The 19,921-nt window shown below is 44.4% G+C and overlaps 1 protein-coding gene across 1 annotated transcript; it reads right to left on the bottom strand.

Moving 5' to 3' along the window:
• Positions 1–6,185: 6,185 nt before the first annotated feature.
• On the bottom strand, positions 6,186–14,655 carry LOC121379537 (ice nucleation protein-like). The gene is made up of 6 exons (XM_041508181.1): positions 14,457–14,655; positions 11,913–13,340; positions 10,865–11,027; positions 7,929–7,981; positions 7,097–7,218; positions 6,186–6,266 (listed from the first exon to the last, which is right to left on the bottom strand). The coding sequence occupies exons 1-6, from the start codon at positions 14,631–14,633 to the stop codon at positions 6,260–6,262; spliced, it is 1,950 nt and encodes a 649-aa protein (XP_041364115.1). The 5' UTR covers positions 14,634–14,655; the 3' UTR covers positions 6,186–6,259.
• Between the last annotated feature and the right edge of the window lie 5,266 nt (positions 14,656–19,921).

The raw sequence follows: 19,921 nt of genomic DNA, 5'->3' as shown, positions 1-19,921 counted from the left end.
TGCCAGTTAGCCAGTCAGTCAGTCAGTCAGTCAGTCAGTCAGTCAGTCAGTCAGTCAGTCAGTCTGTCATTCAGTCAGTCAGTTAGTCAGTTAATCAGTCTGTCAGATAGTCAGTCTGCCAGTTAGCCAGTCAGTCAGTCAGTCAGTTAATCAGTCTGTCAGATAGTCAATCAGTCAGTCAGTCAGTCAGTTAATCAGTCAATTTGTCAGTCAGTCAGTCAGTCAGTCAGTCAGTCTGTCAATCTGTATGTCTGTCTGGTCTGGTCTGTCTACCTGCCTGCCTGTCTGTGTCTGTTCCAGGCCCGTAGGAATGATACGTGGAGTGGGGTGGAGGACAATCTCTAGTGAGGGAGCCACAGTCTTTAGTGTTGGGGTGGGGGAGTGGGGGGTCGTGTGCACACGACACATTTTTATCTGTGTTTATATCGAGTAGAACACACACACACACAAATGTGCACAGCCATAGGCGTACGAGATAGGGGGTCGGTGTGTGTGTGGGGGGGGGGGGGACGTATGGATAACACCACACAGACAATGCAAGAGGAAACCCGCTGTCGCCACGCAACTAGTTATTCTTTCCGACTGACGGCAAAGGATCCTTTATGTGCAGCATCACACAGATAGGACCGTACATACCACGGTCTTTGTTATACCAGTTGTCATAAGCGTACGAGACGGGGGAGCAGGGGGGAGGGCAACTGGCCCCCTAGAGCTGGAGCAAAACCTCAAATTCGGGCAAAAATTATATAGATATTCGGGCAAAATGTGCTAAACATTCTACCCTCAAAATTAGTTGTAATCCATGTAAAAATGCTTAGTGATTCATTTGTAATACTTTATAAATTATAGCTGTTTGGTAGTAATCATAATATGAATAAAAGTTGTTATGCGGTTTCGGGCTATTTCGTTTAATTCAGGCAAAAGCCAGCCTGCCCCCTATAAAAGTGGGAGCCCGTACGCCCATGTACACAGCCTCACCCCCCCCCCCCCCCGATTCCCATGGGCCGTGTCTGCATGAGTATCTATCACAGCTACCTGTCGATACATTTATCAGTTTCTTTGTCTATTTACCATCAACTAATTGATGTGTGTGTGTTTGTGTACGTGTGTGTGTGTGCGTCTGTGTGTATGCACGTGCGTGTGTGTGTGTCTGTGTGTGTGTCACTGTGTGTCACTGTGTGTCACTGTGTATGTGTGTGCTTGCGTACGTGAGTGGGTATCGTTGAACATTCATTCATCAATCCATCAATTAATTAATTAGTTCGTGTGTTCGTCCGTCCGACCGTTCATCCGAAAGAACATAACCCATTGTTAGCAAGGGATCGTATCTTACAGTATACACTTCCCACAGAACAATAAATTAGTGGGGTGCTGATTTAGATGAGGGAACACTTCCATTTTAAACGTTTTCATGATTTTGACGATTTCATGATTAACAAAAAGCACACCCATCGGAAGGAAGGAACGAAATGTTTTATTTAACGACGCACTCAACACATTTTATTTACGGTTATATAGCGTCGGACATATGATTAAGAACCACACAGATATCGAGGGAGGAAACCCGCTGTCGCCACTTCATGGGCTACTCTTTTCGTGTAGCAGCAAGGGATCTTTTATATGCACCATCCCATAGACAGAATAGCACATACCACGGCCTTTGATGTACCAGTCGTGGTGCACTGGCTGGAGCGAGAAATAGCCCAATGGGCCCACTGACGGGTATCGATCCCAGACCAACCGCGCATCAAACGAGCACTGTACACACCCAAGGCGTCACGAGTTTAAAAACATTTTTAAAATTGTTGTTGTTATTGTTTGTGGCTTAAATATTTTTTAAATCAGCTTAAATAACATCTATAAAAAAAAATTAAAAACCCGATGGACTACTGTTTTTCTATTATAACCAGTGCTCCAAGTTGTTTGTTGTTTAACGACACCACTAAAGCACATTGATTAATTAATCATCGGCTTTTGGAAGGAAATGTTTTATTTAACGAAGCACTCAACACATTTCATTTACGGTTATATTGCGTCAGACATATGGTATATGGTAAAGGACCATACCGATATTGAGGGAGGAAACCTGCTGTCGCCACTTCATTTGTACCCTTTTGCGTTTTTTTTTTTTGAAGAGTATATATATATATATATAAAATATTTGGCCCGGTGAAAAGCATCCCGATATGTAGCTCGGTGTTAAGGTCTCTGGGACGATGGGTTGTACATTTTATCGCCCTACTGTGGTCTCTATTCCTCGACTGGTACATCACTGGCATGTACTGCCCCGTTTTGGAGGCAAAAAACCTTAAGTTAACGCCTCTCAACACTTTATTTACGGTTATATGGCGTCACATATGGTTAGGATCACACAGATACTCTTTTCGATTAGCAGCAAGGGATATTTTATATGCATCATCCCATAGATAGGATAGCACATACCACGGCCTTTGATATAACAGTCGTGGTGCACTGGTTGAAGCGAGAAATACCCCAATGAGTCCACTGACGGGGAACGGTCCCAAACTGACCGCGCATCAAACGATCGCTTTATCACTGGGCTACGTCCCGCTCCCATCGACTTTTAGATGTCAAACATTTGCTAATTCTGACACATAGACTCAGTGCTAATTCTGACACATAGGCTCAGTGCTAATTCTGACACATAGGCTCAGTGGAAACCCGAGCTACATTTTCCCATTAGTACCAATGGATCCTTTATATGCATCATCCCACAGACAGGATAGCACATCCCACGGCCTTTGCTATACCCGTCATGGTGCACCAGTGCTCCACGACTGGTACATCAAAGGCCATGTTATGCACTGTCCTGTTTATGGGAAAATGCATATAAAAGAACACTTGCGTTTTACTGGAGAAGCAGCCTGTAGCGAATTTTATCGATGGCCCTCTCCACCCGCCACTCAACCCTCTCCACCCCCACTCAACCCTCCCCACCCCCCACTAAACCCTCTCCCTGTTAGTGTCGGTCTTTCTGTTCTTTCTTTACCGGCCTCGGTGGCGTCGTGGTTAGGCCATCGGTCTAAAGGCTGGTAGGTACTGGCTTCGGATCCCAGTCGAGACATGGGATTTTTAATCCAGATACCGACTCCAAACCTTGAGTGAGTACTCCGCAAGGCTCATTAGGTAGGTGTAAACCACTTGCACCGACCAGTGATCCATAACTGGTTCAACAAAGGCCATGGTTTTTGCTATCCTGCCTGTGGGAAGCGCAAATAAAAGATCCCTTGCTGCCTGTCGTAAAACAGTAGCCCATGTGGCGACAGCGGCTTTCCTCTAACAAACAGTTTCAGAATGACCATATGTTTGACTTCCAATAGCCGATGATAAGATAAAAAAAAATCAATGTGCTCTAGTGGCGTCGTTAAATAAAACAAACTTTACTCTTTTTTTCTGTTCTTTCTGCCTTTCTGAGGCGTCATCCAAAGTATGTGTTAAGAAATGGATCAGTTGCCCTAATCGTATCAGTGCCCGTGCCCGTGTCTGTATGCGTGGGTCCCTAATTATATGGGACCTATAATATGTGGGAATCTTTAATATGCACTTTCTAAGACAGGACATCAGTCTTTTAACCGATTCTAGTCACTATACGACCCTCCCCCAATCCTCTTCAAAACATTATCCGTCCTTGTGGGGGAACTTGCATTCGAATTTTATCGATCCTATATAACCGTCTGTATTAATAAAAAAATAAAAAAATGTTTTATTTAACGACGCACTCAACATTTATTTACGGTTATATGGCGTCAGACATATGGTTAAGGACCACACAGATAATGAGAGGAAATCCGCTGTCGCAACTTCTTTGGCTACTCTTTTCGATCAGCAGCAAGGGATCTTTTATATGCACCATCCCGCAGACAGGGTAGTACATACCACGGCATTTGATATACCAGTCGTGGTGCACTGGCTGGAACGAGAAATAGCCCAATGGGCCCACCGACGGGGATTGATCCAAGACGACCGCACAGCGAGCGAGCGCTGCAACACTGGGCTACATCCCGCCACTATCTGTATTAATAGGGCAGATATTTAGCTCAGTCGGTTGAGTGCTCGTTTGAGGTGCTGGTGTCGCAGGATCGAACCCCCTCAATGGATCCATTCAACCGATTTGCTTTTTTTTCCCCCCGATCCATCCCGTGCACCGCAACTGGTCAAAGGCCGTGGTACGTGTTTTCTTGTCCGTGGTTAAGTGCATATAAAAGATCCCTTACTGCATAAGGAAAATGTAGCGGGTTTCCTCCGATGATTTAGAGTAATATTACCAAATGTTTGACATCCAATAGCCTTTGATTAATAAATGCTCTAGTGGCGTCGTTAAGAAAAAAAACGCGTTGTGTAGAGTGGGACGTAGCCCAGTGGTAAAGCACTCTCCCGATACGCGGTATTTCTAGAATCGATCCCCGTCGGTTGGCCAACATCATTTCATTGTAATGTAAGTGCAAACATGCTGTCCTAGGCACACACATCAGCTAACTGGGCCGTGTCCAGGACAGCGAGTCGTTAGTGAGAAAGCGAGAAAGAGGGTGTATTGGTTTCAAACCTACTCGAGTCGTTGAAACTGCTCTCGATAGGAGCCGGTGCCGAGCTGCGAACCCTGTACCTACCAGCCTTATGGCTTAACGACACCACCACCGAGGCCTGTGGGATGGTGCATATGAAAGATCATTTGCTACCAATGGAAAAATGTAGCGGGCTTCTCCTTTAAGACTGTCAGAATTACCAAATGTTGGACATCCAATTGCCACCGATCAGTAAAGCAATGTGCTCTAAATGGTGTCGTTAAAACTATGCAGAATGCATATCATGGGTTCGCCGTTTGCACTGGATAGGACCTGTAGCGAATTTTATCGATGGCCCTCTCCACCCGCCACTCAACCCTCTCCACCCGCCACTCAACCCTCTCCAACTCAACCCTCCTCCCTGTTAGTGTCGGTCTTTCTGTTCTTTCTTTACCGGCCTCGGTGGCGTCGTGGTTAGGCCATCGGTCTAAAGGCTGGTAGGTACTGGCTTCGGATCCCAGTCGAGACATGGGATTTTTAATCCAGATACCGACTCCAAACCTTGAGTGAGTGCTCCGCAAGGCTCAATGGGTAGGTGTAAACCACTTGCACCGACCAGTGATCCATAACTGGTTCAACAAAGGCCATGGTTTTTGCTATCCTGCCTGTGGGAAGCGCAAATAAAAGATCCCTTGCTGCCCGTCGTAAAACAGTAGCCCATGTGGCGACAGCGGCTTTCCTCTAACAAACAGTTTCAGAATGACCATATGTTTGACTTCCAATTGCCACCGATCAGTAAAGCAATGTGCTCTAAATGGTGTCGTTAAAACTATGCAGAATATTTCATGGGTTCGCCGTTTGCACTGGATAGGACATGAAACGCGATGCATTCGTACCTCAAGCGAACACTACATCATCCCCGCCCCTTATACATAGTTGTAATAGAGAATACACGGTTAATAGAGAATACACGGTTAACAAGATTCTTGAAAAATAACCCACGAGAGCAGTCATAGTGTGGTTTGCATTGTTCAAATTTTGTAAAAAAAACCAAGAAATTATTAAAACAGTACTTCCTGGTGCCACAAAACGAATCAATTTTGTTGAAGAACACCACTAGACCACATCCATTTATCATTGGATTTAAACTTAATTGAAGTCTTAAAAAAACCACCCCGCAACATTGAAAACTAGGGATTTTTTATATGCATTTTCCGACAGGACAGCACATACCATGGCTCTCGATATACCAGTTGGGACGAAAAGCCCCACCTCCTGGCATCTCGTGTGCCCCATCTCTTAACATGTTTCTATAGGCCTAAAAGAAAGTTTGTTTAACGACACCAATGGAGCACAAGATTCATTCATCAATGGCTATTGGATGTCGAACATTTGTTTGAAATTTGATATACCAGTTGATATACCAGTTGATATACCAGTCAGGTGCACTGGCTGGGACCACACACAGTCCAATAGCCCCACCGACTACCGTCATCCCGTACTGGTTTAAGCGATACAGAATCCATTACACACACGATAAGAGATTAAGCGTTTCTCTTTCAAAATACCTCCCCTATTGCAAAGTTACAACTCCAACCCATTCTCCGAACCAGGTGGGAGTGATTAATTTAAGGTTAATTTAAAAAAAAACCTAAAACAATGTCTGCAATTCTTTTTTTATTCATAAAATTCCGCTACCCAAAGTTCTTTTGAAGTCGAGAGAACATTTTGCGACTTCACAACCTGCAAAACAAAGCGATCTTAATTAGTGGAGTACAGGAATGTACAGCTGGAGCAGTCCATATTATAGTTCAAATAACTGAACCCACCCAAACAACTCATCCGCTTCCACCCAATAGCAAGACGTCTTTCACCCTTCCCACGAATACGGCACGCCATTGGTTCCCAGCGATACATCCTCATATTTTTAATCTCAAGCCAAAATGCTCACATTTTAAATGCAGAGATGCACCACGGCAGTTTTACCTTCTAAAATGGCCAAACAATTCCTACTAGACACTGGTTTATTAATCGGCTATTGGATGTCAAACGTTTGATAATTTTTGATAAGTGGTCTTCACAGAAGACCGGTACATTTTTCCTTTAGCAACAAGGATATTTTATATGTACTTTCCCCACAACACATACCATGCCCTTAGTCATGGAGCACTGGCTGGGATGCGAAAAATTAATGTGAATTGATCCACCGAGAGGATTGATTCCACCGAGAGGATTGATTCCAAAATGCAAGAACCTCAGACAAGCAACACCCCCCCCCCCCCCCCCCCCCCAACCATCCCGCGTCCCTATACTCAATACTTTTATCACAGGTATTCGGGTCCTTGTACCTTTTAGGCGTTGATAGTACCAGTCGATGAACACGCATGCGCGTTACGCTACATTTGGTGGTCTTCAAGACCCGAAATCGCCGTGTCGTGAAATCTGGTAGCCCCGGGCGTCCGGGCACGGGACATGTCCAACCCTGACCCGAACGCCCGTGGTTTTAGTGGGTCAGCTATCGCGCCTTTAATGCCAGCCAATGGACTGGGTTTATAGAAATACAGTATACTAACAAGTGGTCTTTCTTGATGACGTCCAGTAGAATGCGGCACACGGACATCAGTCCTTCCTTGACGCTCGTCACCATCTTGGAATCCTCGGGTAGAAGCTTGTGCAGGGTTGAAAAAACGGTATTCTGAAATCGTAAAATCTAACTTAATTACCCGAATGAAAATTTAGCCTTTAGTAGAGTTTTCGAGTACAGAATTTAACAAGCTTTAACTGAACGTGTCTTAAAACATTTAAAAAACCATCTAAACTTAATGGCCGTTTGTGGGTCCCACAGCCCACATCTACATAACTTTTGTACTCGCAATGCTAATTAAACCTCTGGGCTCCCGGACTAATTGTTTTTAAGTTAAAAACAAAAACCCCACATACTCAAAATAACGTATAGAGTTTTGAAAATGCAGACTTCATATTCTCAACATAGCACAAACCCATCAATCAATCATTTAAACTTTAATTAAGTGACCATTTTTAATCTTCATGTTAAACATGTTTTTAATTGCCATGAAATCATTGGCCGATGAAGGGGTTGGGAACCCAGTATTTCTTACAAAATAAAATTATACTAGTAAAAAAAAAAAAAAAAAAAAAGGCAAAATATGTAAAAAAGTTAAATTAGGTTTTACTTTTAAACTATACAATACTAGACCATCTAATACAATTGTGTATTGTGCTGGGTCGTCGTTAACATCAAACATCTACTATAGATCGTTAAAAAACACTTTTACCGAGCATTCCATATTTTGTCGATACGTACGTACAAAAAAACAAACCCAAACAATTATAAATGTTTGCCGCTCATGTTTACTATTTGACAAACTTTCTTTGTTAACGTACCTCGTTCAGGCTGAAAATCTCGCGACATATATTGGTCAACAGCAATACCGTATCTGAAAATTTAAACCGTACAATAGATTTACTTTAAAATTTCACATTTTTAAAACTATTTTACTGCCACCCAACCAACCGTACTGCCACCCAACCGACGTTCTTTAAACCATCATTTCGCCATTGCGATATCCCAATTCTTTCCTAGCATTAAAGAACCAGTGCGTGTGCAATTGTGTCAATAGTCATGGGCGGGTCCAAGGTAGAAAACAAGGGGAACCCGTCCCCCATTAAAATATTCAACTGCCCCATGTAATACAATAGTTTACAATTATCACGAATGTCAAACGTTTATTGAAGTGGCCTTTTCGGGAGTAGTTCCATGTGCCATTTTGCCATTTCCATATATACTCTTCAAAAGAAATGCAAAACCACATTGTCGTAACATTTGGAGAATTGATTTAATTATTGAATGGCGAGTCCGATAATTACCAAATGTTGCAGGATTGTTCACAATTCACTCTAGTCCATTGTAAGTGATAGGACACACCACCAAGGTCAAGGTCATCTGGAGTCAATACCGGGTGTGGCCTCCGCGTGTGTTGACAACTGCCTGGCACCGCCTGCCCATTGAAGCAACCAGAGTACGGATGACGTCCCGGGGGATGGTGGCCCACTCGGCCTGCAAGGCTGCTACCAGCTCGGGCAGGGTCTGGGGCCGTGGTTGTCGCTGTCGGAGGCGTCGGTCCAACTCGTCCCATAGATGCTCAATTGGGTTCAAATCCGGTGATATCGATGGCCAAGGAAGGACATTAATGTTGTTCTGTAGGAAAGCCGTTGTGAGACGTGCTGTGTGAGGCCTGGCGTTGTCATGTTGGAACACTGCGTTGGCGTTGGCCATAACTGGAACGATGTGTGGCCGGAGGATCTGGTCAATGTAGCCCTGTGCATTCAGGTTGCCCTGCACGTGGACCAGGTCAGTTCTGCCAGTGTGTGAGATGGCTGCCCACACCATGACACTACCCCCGCCGAATCTGTCCACTTCCTGCACGCAGTTTGCCGCATAACGTTCACCACGACGCCTATACACGCGACATCTTCCATCATGACGTCGGAGCAGAAATCGGGGGACTCGTCACTGAACCACACCTGTCTCCATCGCAGTTGAGGCCATTGTCGATGAATCTGGCACCACTGCAGTCGGAGTCGACGGTGTTGTGTTAAGATGACACCTCGACTGGACGTCTGGCACGAATTCCTACCTCACGTAGGCGGTTCCGTACGGTCTGGTCGGATATCCTGCGCAAACCTGGTATTGCTGCGGCTGTGGAGGTGGCAGTAGTCAATCGTTCCCGAAGGTGGCGTACCCGGATGTAGCGGTCCTGCCCGGGGGTAGTGACCCGTGGTCGACCGGATCTAGGGAGATCACGTGTTGATCCATGTTGCTGGTAACGGTCCCACAGTCTGGAGATGGTGCTTGGGGACACATGGAATGCCCTGGCAACGGCCGTTCTGGATTCGCCTGCGTCTAGTCGGCCGATGGCATTGTTTCTCTGCGGTTCACCGAGACGTGGCATGTCCTGGATTGTCAACTGTCGGCCAGATACAGAGGCCAGGCAAGCGAACACCCTGCACTTTTATACTGTCGGTGTTCATGTTGCATGTGCAGACAACGCACGTGCAGTGGTGACATGGTTTGCACGTGGCTGCGTTTTTACGAATATTCACATTTTGGAACTTTATTGTACAGTAGCTGCGTTTTATCGAATGTAACCGTGGGAATGTGTTTGGGACATGCAATGACCTTATATTCACAAAGCATGAACCGGTAGGAAACATAAAATCGGAGTTATAACCCATTTGTACCCTTTTGCGTTTCTTTTTTTGAAGAGTATATTTCTAGGGTCCGCCTTTGGTTTATAAATTTTGCATTTCAATATTATTGAATGTTACATAATTAAACTTTCTTTTTTTTTTTTACCTTCAAAATCTAAATGGCACATCTCGACATTTTGAAAAATACATTCCATGTTTACGTCACAGCAAGACGAAGGAAGGAAATGTTTTATTTAACGACGCACTTAGCACATTTTATTTACGGTTATATGGCGTCAGACATGGTTAAGGACCACACGGATATTGAGAGCGGAAACCCGCCGTCGCCACTTCATGGGCTACCGTTTAGATTAGCAGCAAGGGATCTTTTATATGCACCATCCCACAGAGGATAGTACATACCACGGCCTGTTACAGTTGTGAAGCACTGGCTGAAACAAAAAATAGCCCAATGGGTCCACTGACTGGATCGACTCCAGACCGACTGCGTTTCAAACTAACACTTAAACACTGTATTACGTCCAGTCCCACACAGCAAGAGATTTAGAAACACCGACTCCACCTCATGTGATCATTAAACTTTTCAACATGAGATCGAGGGATCAATCGTTTTGCAGCCAGATCGACCACATTGAGGTATATACCACGACATTTTATGTACCAGTTGTGTGGAGTACCAACTGAGCAGCAAAATTCAAAATCAGTCGATGGCGATAGATCCTTCGACCATCACATCACCGTCTTTTAACTTTTGCTTTTAGTAAATTCTTAATATTCTTTCCCGTATTTCGGACGCAACACTGAGACCCCAAATACATTCCTATTCTTCCATCTCAAAGTCCAGAGCCATTTAAGGATCCGCGGGCCTGTAGCCCAAACAGCGGGGCCCCATTCTCAGGATATACATTTTGCAACACACACAAAATCAATGTACCATCATCGCATGGCCCCCTGAAACGCGGAGCCCGTAGCACGTGCTACAGGGATAAACCGGCTCGGGGAGTCCAAAAAGCTATGGATAGTGAAGACTAAAATCACCCAAGGAGTTAGGACCGGTAGCGACTAAAAAATGTCTGATAACGCTCATGCAAATCTAAATGTAATATTACCAGGTTTGTGCGACAAGGCTCTGGCATTGACCGGGTTTTCGCTTGAGAAGTTTGATTCTGTTTCCGATGTTGAAGTGAAAACTTCAGGCTTTGGCGTCGTGGGTTCCTCTCGAGAATTTTCCAAGAAGTCGCAGGCTTCATCCAACAGGTCGAGATATTCACTCTTTTAAAAAACAACCGAAAAATGCTATGTTTTTAATACAATTTCTACATTTAAAATACTAAAGTTACTGCTGAGTTGTTTTACAACACACTGCAACACGTTATTAATAAAATATTAGATGTCAAAAGTCTCAACATTTTGTAAATCGAGTCAGACTAAACCCGCCGATTTTTCCCATTAGTAGAAAGGTATCTTTTATATGCACCATCCTACAGCCTTGATATACCAGTCGTGGTGCACTGGCTGGAACGAGAAAAGACCCAAAGGGCCCTCCCTAGACCCAATAATCAGGCGAGGGCTTTACCACTGGGCTACGTGTCACCTCTACTTAACCAATACAAGGTTCGTGTGTACCTTTACATTGTGAATGGTTGAAAACCAAATCGTACAAAATTGACTACTAATTTAGCAAATTACATTTTTTTTACCGTGTGAATTTGGTGTTTTTAAAATTAGATTTTGCGTGCGAACCACGGTACAGATATGCGTGAAAACAGACAAAATCAGAAGGGCAACAATGTTATTAAATAGGTCTAGTCGCTTTTCGTTACAGGGTCAGCACCATTAATTATTCAATGCATTTAATTTCTATGTCGGAGATGTTGCTGTTATACAAGTGAGTGACACTACCACTTTCAGTTATCTGCTGCTGCATATTACATGTAATGTTAAAATAATGGCTTCTTTAAAAATAATGGCTTCTTTAAAATACTACAGATACTTTAATACTTACTTGCAAATCAAGATTTGAAAAGGCGTATCCGATTTGTATTTTTAAAAAACACAACTAGGAACCATTTCCTAAACTAGACTTATTAAGCTGTTCCAACAAGTATTGACATGACAATGGTGTGGTTCGTAGACACAACTATCAGAAGTACTTACATTAACCGGCAGATTTTCCAGACGTTTGCCGAAGATGCACAACTTGAAGGTTTTCCTTACAACGAAGCCCTTCAATCTGTCAATTTTCATAGCGTCTGGAAGTCGCCCGAACCGGCTGCCTCTCATGGGTGGTGGTCGAGCGTCCTGGAACACTTCGTTATCGCACGTCTCGTGGAGGATGTCCATCAGTCCCGTGTCCAAGAGGCGGAGGACTTCGGTCTCGTTGACCCTGCTCATTCGGTTCCTGTTCCTGTTCCTTCCTCGCTTCACGGGAAATGACGGGGACTGCGAGAAACCCCCGCCGCTACCTAGGACGGGTACCATACCAGGCGCATTCGACACGCCCGTCGGCCCGTTCGAGTAGCCCGCCGTCGGCCCGTTCGAGTAGTCCGCCGTCGGCCCGTTCGAGTAGCCCGCCGTCGGCCCGTTCGAGTAGCCCGCCGTCGGCCCGTTCGAGTAGCCCGCCGTCGGCCCGTTCGAGTAGCCCGCCGTCGGCCCGTTCGAGTAGCCCGCCGTCGGCCCGTTCGAGTAGCCCGCCGTCGGCCCCGTCGGCCCGTTCGAGTAGCCCGCCGTCGGCCCCGTCGGCCCGTTCGAGTAGCCCGCCGTCGGCCCCGTCGGCCCGTTCGAGTAGCCCGCCGTCGGCCCCGTCGGCCCGTTCGAGTAGCCCGCCGTCGGCCCCGTCGGCCCGTTCGAGTAGCCCGCCGTCGGCCCCGTCGGCCCGTTCGAGTAGCCCGCCGTCGGCCCCGTCGGCCCGTTCGAGTAGCCCGCCGTCGGCCCCGTCGGCCCGTTCGAGTAGCCCGCCGTCGGCCCCGTCGGCCCGTTCGAGTAGCCCGCCGTCGGCCCCGTCGAGTAGCCCGCCGTCGGCCCGTTCGAGTAGCCCGCCGTCGGCCCGTTCGAGTAGCCCGCCGTCGGCCCGTTCGAGTAGCCCGCCGTCGGCCCGTTCGAGTAGCCTTCCGTCGGCCCGTTCGAGTAGCCTTCCGTCGGCCCGTTCGAGTAGCCTTCCATCGGCCCGTTCGAGTAGCCTTCCATCGGCCCGTTCGAGTAGCCTTCCGTCGGCCCGTTCGAGTAGCCTTCCGTCGGCCCGTTCGAGTAGCCCGCCGTCGGCCCGTTCGAGTAGCCCGCCGTCGGCCCCGTCGGCCCGTTCGAGTAGCCCGCCGTCGGCCCGTTCGAGTAGCCCGCCGTCGGCCCGTTCGAGTAGCCCGCCGTCGGCCCGTTCGAGTAGCCCGCCGTCGGCCCGTTCGAGTAGCCCGCCGTCGGCCCCGTCGGCCCGTTCGAGTAGCCCGCCGTCGGCCCGTTCGAGTAGCCCGCCGTCGGCCCGTTCGAGTAGCCCGCCGTCGGCCCAGCTTCAATTGGTGAATCAGTTGCTCCATTTGATGTACTCTGTTCAAATGGTAGATTAGTCGTCTCTGGCAGGTCAGATTCATTGAACTAAAACACGAAAAAAAAAACCCACCTTACTCTGTATTAAACATTCCAACAATATATTGCAAGAAATATTTTATTAACACGTAGTGCCTGTTGGAATAGCGTTACAAACCAGAGGTCAAGTACCCTCCCTGGAGACCTAGTTGCCCTTTATCGTCAAAAACAGGCGCGCTGGAATTTTAGGCGTTATACATTTGCCATAAAAATTGGGCAAATGTAAACTATCAGTATGGATGGGTGCTCGTCCCTCCATTTCTGGCACCAATGGAAAATTCAAATTATGGGACACCAGTCATTCTTCAAACGTACGTCCCTTAATGTTTACATATATTACCATTTTACGCAAAGTCAATAAGACCCCGACCCAACTGGTGGGCATCTGCGTGCGCACCCTCCACGTATCCCACCCCACCCTTAGAAGTGCCTTAATATTAGGCGATTAAAGAATCTTAATTTTGGTGGAGATTTTAATACCTTAGGTAGGAAAGGGTGGGAGGGGGGAGAGCGTCTGGAATACGAATATGTTTATATGGATTGGCCATCATTTCACGGAAAATTACATTACAATGACAACTGAAATATCTACAGTGTAGAGCATTAAGGATATAATACTGACATGCCAACTTTTTGAAAGTTCCAACCCCTTACTACGAACATTCTGCATCGGCTCCAGATTACAGTCGTGTATCGATGTAATTTATCCCGTAGTCTCAAGGCTATGGTCGTGGTATAAATATGTTTTGTTAAACTACACTAAGAACATTTAATTAATCTGCTATTGGTTGTGAAACATTAAATTTATAATTGTATCAGTCTTTATATATAGAAAACACGCTACGTTATTTCCCATTAGTAGCAAGGGATCTTTTATATGCTCCATCCCACAGACAAGACGGCACATTCATTTGATATACGAGTAGTGGTGCAAGGCTGGAACGAGAAATCGCCCAATGGACCCACCGATGGGGGAATCCATCCTAAACCGACCGCGCACCAGGCGTGCGCTTTACCACTGGGCTACGTCCCGTCCCGGTCGTGGAATAGAGCTATACATTACATTTACAACACCCCGCCCCCGTACCAGGACCAGAATGTTTGGCTTCTGTAAATTAGCATTACCTCCAACTCGTCCAAAAGCTCGACGGCGCCGCAAACTTTAAACAGGCCTTTCTCGACACGCATTTTCAGTCTTTCCTCGAGAGATTTCCGCGGACCCCGGTTTCTATTCTTGCGTCTCCGTGCGTCCGTCAAATGGAACAGACACAAGGACACAATCAGCAACAGAGCTAACTTCATTGTCGTACACTTTAAATCTGAAAAAAACCCACCATTGGCATTACAAACTGCATAATAATTTTATGTTAAGTTACAAACCATAATTTCTGCAACACATTTAATAAAAGTTTTGTTCACTAGATCACGTTGATTAATAATTGACGATTGACATTTGGCAATTCATTTGTTAATTCTGACGTTTGCATTAGCAAGGGATCTTTATATGCACTTTCCCCACAGATATAGGAAAACACATAAACACGGCCTGCGACCAGTTATGATGCACTGGTTAGAACGAGAAAAACCAATCAGATGAATGGATCCACCGAGGTGACATTTGGATAATGATACAATAGTGGAAGATTTGGATAATGATACAATAGTGGAAGATTTGGATAATGATACAATAGTGGAAGATTTGGATAATGATACAATAGTGGAAGATTTGGATAATGATACAATAGTGGAAGATTTGGATAATGATACAATAGTGGAAGATTTGGATAATGATACAATAGTGGAAGATTTGGATAATGATACAATAGTGGAAGATGAGTGATGGCAATGGAGAAAATAACCTTTTTAACAAGTAAACTGAGCTAGTCTCCACTAAAAACGTAGTTTTCACAAACTTTTAGTGCTCATATATGTGCGTTTTTAAATATATATCATGTTATTAGAAATACAGCATGACACATTTCAGATGTACGAAAACTGATAATCCAATAATCAATCAAATCAAAGTGATGTTCCATGTTCAATAACTGCTCCAATAGTGATAAATACGCCTTCGTGTTTAAGAATTAGGGTCTTCAGGTGTTTGTTTTTTTGAGTGGTAAAGCTCCAAAATCAATTTTTGTCCTCCCATAAAAAAAGAAAATAAAGGTTTTTTTAAAAGTTTGTTGTTTAACGACACCACTAGAGCATGTATTAGTTATGTCTGCTATTTGATGTCAAACATATGGTCATTTTGACCATTATAGAGGAAACCGGCTACATTTTCCCACTAATACCAAGGGATCGTTGATATGCACCATCCCACACAGAAAGCACATACCACGGCCTATAATATACCAGTCGTGGTGCAATGGCACAACGACTCGAGATAAAAGTAGTGGTAATCTTTACGTTTAAAACGGGTGGGATTTTGTTTTAACGATACCAGCGAGTACATTTGGATGTCAAACATTTGGTTAATTCTACGCGTCCCGCAGAGAAAACCTGCTACATTTTTTTCTAATGCAGCAAAGGATCCTTTATATGCACTCCCACAGACAGGAAAACACATACCACGGCATTTGTCCAGTTGTGGTGCACTGGTTGGAACGAGAAAACCCCAATCAATTGAATGGATCCACCAAGGTGAATGGATCCACCAAGGTGGTTCGATCCTGCGACGCAAGCACCTCAAGCGAGCACTCAGCCGACTGAACTAAATCCCCCCCCACGCACACCTATGGTGAGTGTAGCCTATAACATACACCGACAGTAGCAGCGCATACCCAATTGCCTTCAAATGAAATTGTTGGGAGTATCGAGGGAGTATCGAGGGAAATATCCTGCCGCCTACAGTCAAGACTGTCGCAAGCTTCTCCAGAAAATACACTGAAATTTTTTTTGACAGCGGGTGGGTGTTGAGCCCCCCCCCCCCCAAAAAAAAAAAAAAAAAAACCCCAAAACAACGTCGTCAACCTCTGTATACGCGTTAGACCGTACCTCACGCGAGTGCTCAAGTACCAAGCTATATTGCACATCCCTTTCAACACAAACTAACACCAAGATGAGACCTGCAGACACTGGGTGTAAAAGCAAAAGCATACAGTGTAAAGTCACGTACAGACACTGCGTAATGTCCATATTGAGGAAGTACACTTAAAAAACCCCAGGTAAAGGTCTGTCGTTTTTAAATATATGTAGACAACCGTTACACTAGTGATCAACTTAACATTTGAATGTCAACCGAGACCTACTAGTATATCGTTTATCAAGCATGTGCAGGAATTTATGGAGGGGTGGGGTGGGTGTAGATTATGCATATGGCAAGCAACGTTTACAAGAGGGTCCAGTTGTGCTACCAGCAAATGAAATAGAATTTATTTCTTTTTAAAACTGAACGGAGGGTTCGACCCTCGAATCCTCCCACCCTCTGCACAAAACGCTTGTCAACCGAGACATAGGAGGGATCCACATATATACAAGATTTAATTGGTGTATCAGACGTGGGTATTCAGGGGTGGCAGGACCTTTGACATGTCCCTCGTGGCAGAAAGTTTTTTGTAAACTAGGCATAACCAAATGGGCGTTAAGACAGGGAACTAAATGATGACGGTACACCCAATGCAAGTGTCCCACCCCATCTAGCTACATCCCTAAATATAATGTTTTAAAAAAAACCCCCAACAAAACAAAACAAAACCCACTGAAAAATGCTGAATACAACCTACCTCAACCAAACAATGTGTCAGCAAGAACGAAGATAGAAAACGAATACAGGTCTGTTTTATAGGAGAAAGTCGCCACGTGGACGCAAACGCTGCACGTGCCTTATTTTTGGACAATATATATTAGAAGTGCGAGTCTCACATACATGATTTTGCACGCTTCAATCGTGTTTTCAGTTAGTTTGTTTTATTAATTTAACGACATCACTAGAGCATGTTGATTTATCAGTCATCGGCTATTGGATGTCAAACATTTGGTAAAGTTTGTTTTGTTTAACGACACCCCTAGAGCATATTGATTTATTAATCATCGGCTATTGGATGTAAAACATTTGGTAATACTGACGTATAGTCTAAGAGAGGAAACCCGCTACCTTTTTCCATTAGTAGCAAGGGATTTTTTTTATATGCAGTATCCCACAGGATAGCACATACCACGGCCTTTGATATCCCAGATATGGAAAAGAAGGAAATGTTTTATTTAACAACGCACTCAACACATTTTATTTACGGTTATATGGCGTCAGGCATATGGTTAAGGCCCACACAGATGTTGAGAGAGAAACCCGCTGTCGCCACTTCATGGGCTACTCTTTTCGATTAGCAGCAAGGGTTCTTTTATATGCACCATCCCACAGACAGGGTAGTACATACCACGGCCTTTGATATACCACTCGTGGTGCACTGGCTGGAACGAGAAATAGCCCAATAGGCCCACCGACGAGGATCGATCCCAGACCGATGGGCCCACCGACGAAATATTCTTAGGAGTGGATAGTTTTTTGTTAACGAAACCATTTAGAGCACAATGCTTTATTGATCGTCAGCAATTGGATGTCGAACATTTGGCAATTATGACATATAGTCTTAGAGAGGAAATCCGCTACATTTTTCCATTAGCAGCAAGGGATCTTTTCTATTCACCACCCCAGACAGGATAACCTTTGATATACCAGTCGTGGTGCACTGGCTGGAACGAGATATAGCCCAACAGGCCCGCCGATAGGAATTGATCAAAGACCGACCGCGCACCCTCCACCGAGACCCGCATCAGTAACCTTTTTTTCTTTTTATGCAGAAACATATATGAGACAGAAGCTTTGGGAGGAGGCTGTCGACCCCCAGTTTCTGAAAATTCGGAACATTATAGAATGACTTTGTCTTTTTATATAAAACAGAGCAACACGGTGTAAACAAATTTTTCTTTTTATATATATATATATATATATATAATATATATATATATTATATATATATATATATATATATATATATATATATATATATATATTATATAGTATATCGTTAAAAGTGGATGTTTATCTCTACATGACAGCCCCTCCCACTACCTCCCGCTTGTTTCGTGAGAGAGTTTGAATTGCTCTCACTCATCAGAGCAATTCAACTCTCTCACTCTATAAAAAATAGCGTCTTTCAACTCGAAAACGACTACTATTTTTATATATATATATATATATATATATATTTATTATATTAATTTTTTTTTTTTTTTTTAAATTTTAGGGGGGGGGGGGGGGGGGGGGGGGGAATGACTGGACCGTCGCTCGCTATAGTCTAGACCATTTCCCCCGCATCAATTCCTACACTCGCGTCTACAAAGAAAGAAAAAAAGAAAGAAAGAAATGTTTAATTTAATTTATTTAATTTATTTTATATTGTGTCAGACATATGGCTAAGGACCACACAGATTTTGAGAGGAAACCCGCTGTCGCCACTACATGGGCTACTCTTCCGATTGGCAGCAAGGGATCTTTTATTTGCGCTTCCCACAGGCAGGATAGCACAAACCATGGCCTTTGTTGAACCAGTTATGGATCACTGGTCGGTGCAAGTGGTTTACACCTACCCATTGAGCTTTGCGGAGCACTCACTCAGGTTTGGAGTATCTGGATTAAAAATCCCATGCCTCAACTGGGATCCGAACCCAGTATCTACCAGCCTGTTGACCGATGGCCTAACCACGACGCCACTGAGGCTGGAGCACTGGCTGGAACGAGAAATAGCCCAATAGGTCCACCGACGGGGATCAATCCTAGACCAACCGCGCATCAAGCGAACACTTTACCACTGGGCTACGTCCCGCCCCTTTTTGAAACGAAGACAAACTTAAATTTTGGTGAGAAATGATCGTTCCCGACCATTTCTTCAAGAACGAATCTAAAGGGAACAGAATGTTTTAGATTATTAGTGTGAAATAACCGTAAACTTATGATCTCAGGGGTTCAAAGGGCTCAGGGGTTCAAAGGGCTCAGGGGTTCAAAGGGCTCAGGAGTTCAAAGGGCCCCCCCCCCCTTTTAATGTGTCGTCCCCTTACATGTTCTTAATATTCAAAATAAATAAATATATAAACAAACATAAATAAATAATAATAAAATGTTATCCCCTCATAAATCCTTAATATTTTAAATAAATAAGTAGATAAATAATAATAAATACATACATACATAAATAAATAAATAAATATCTTTCTGTAGCCAGCCAAACTTCACAGTGTTAATCTACGGAAGACCACAGGTGCCACCCATCTAACCATAGGGTGTAAAACCGTGGGATGGTGTTTAATAAAGACAATACCACACAACCATGTATTATTCCCTGCATGTTTATTGTTTTCATCTACGCATGTGCAGTAAAATCGGCCTTTAATTTCCTCTTGTCTAATTGTTGATTTATTAAGACCATTATTCAATTGTTGATTTGCTCCACCAAGGCCAAGTTCAAAGTATTAAACGTAACCCGAGAACAATCAATAAACTAAGCCAATCCACTAACATTATTATTATGCGAGTGTAGAATTGAACCGGTGATGTCACGTGACTGTAATGTGATTACTGTAAAACTCGGAAG

This window comes from Gigantopelta aegis, chromosome 8 (genome assembly GCF_016097555.1).
Source record: "Gigantopelta aegis isolate Gae_Host chromosome 8, Gae_host_genome, whole genome shotgun sequence".
Taxonomy (NCBI): Eukaryota; Metazoa; Mollusca; class Gastropoda; order Neomphalida; family Peltospiridae; genus Gigantopelta; species Gigantopelta aegis.
Note: the sequence above shows the minus strand (reverse complement) of the source record. Positions and strands in the feature narration are given on the sequence as shown.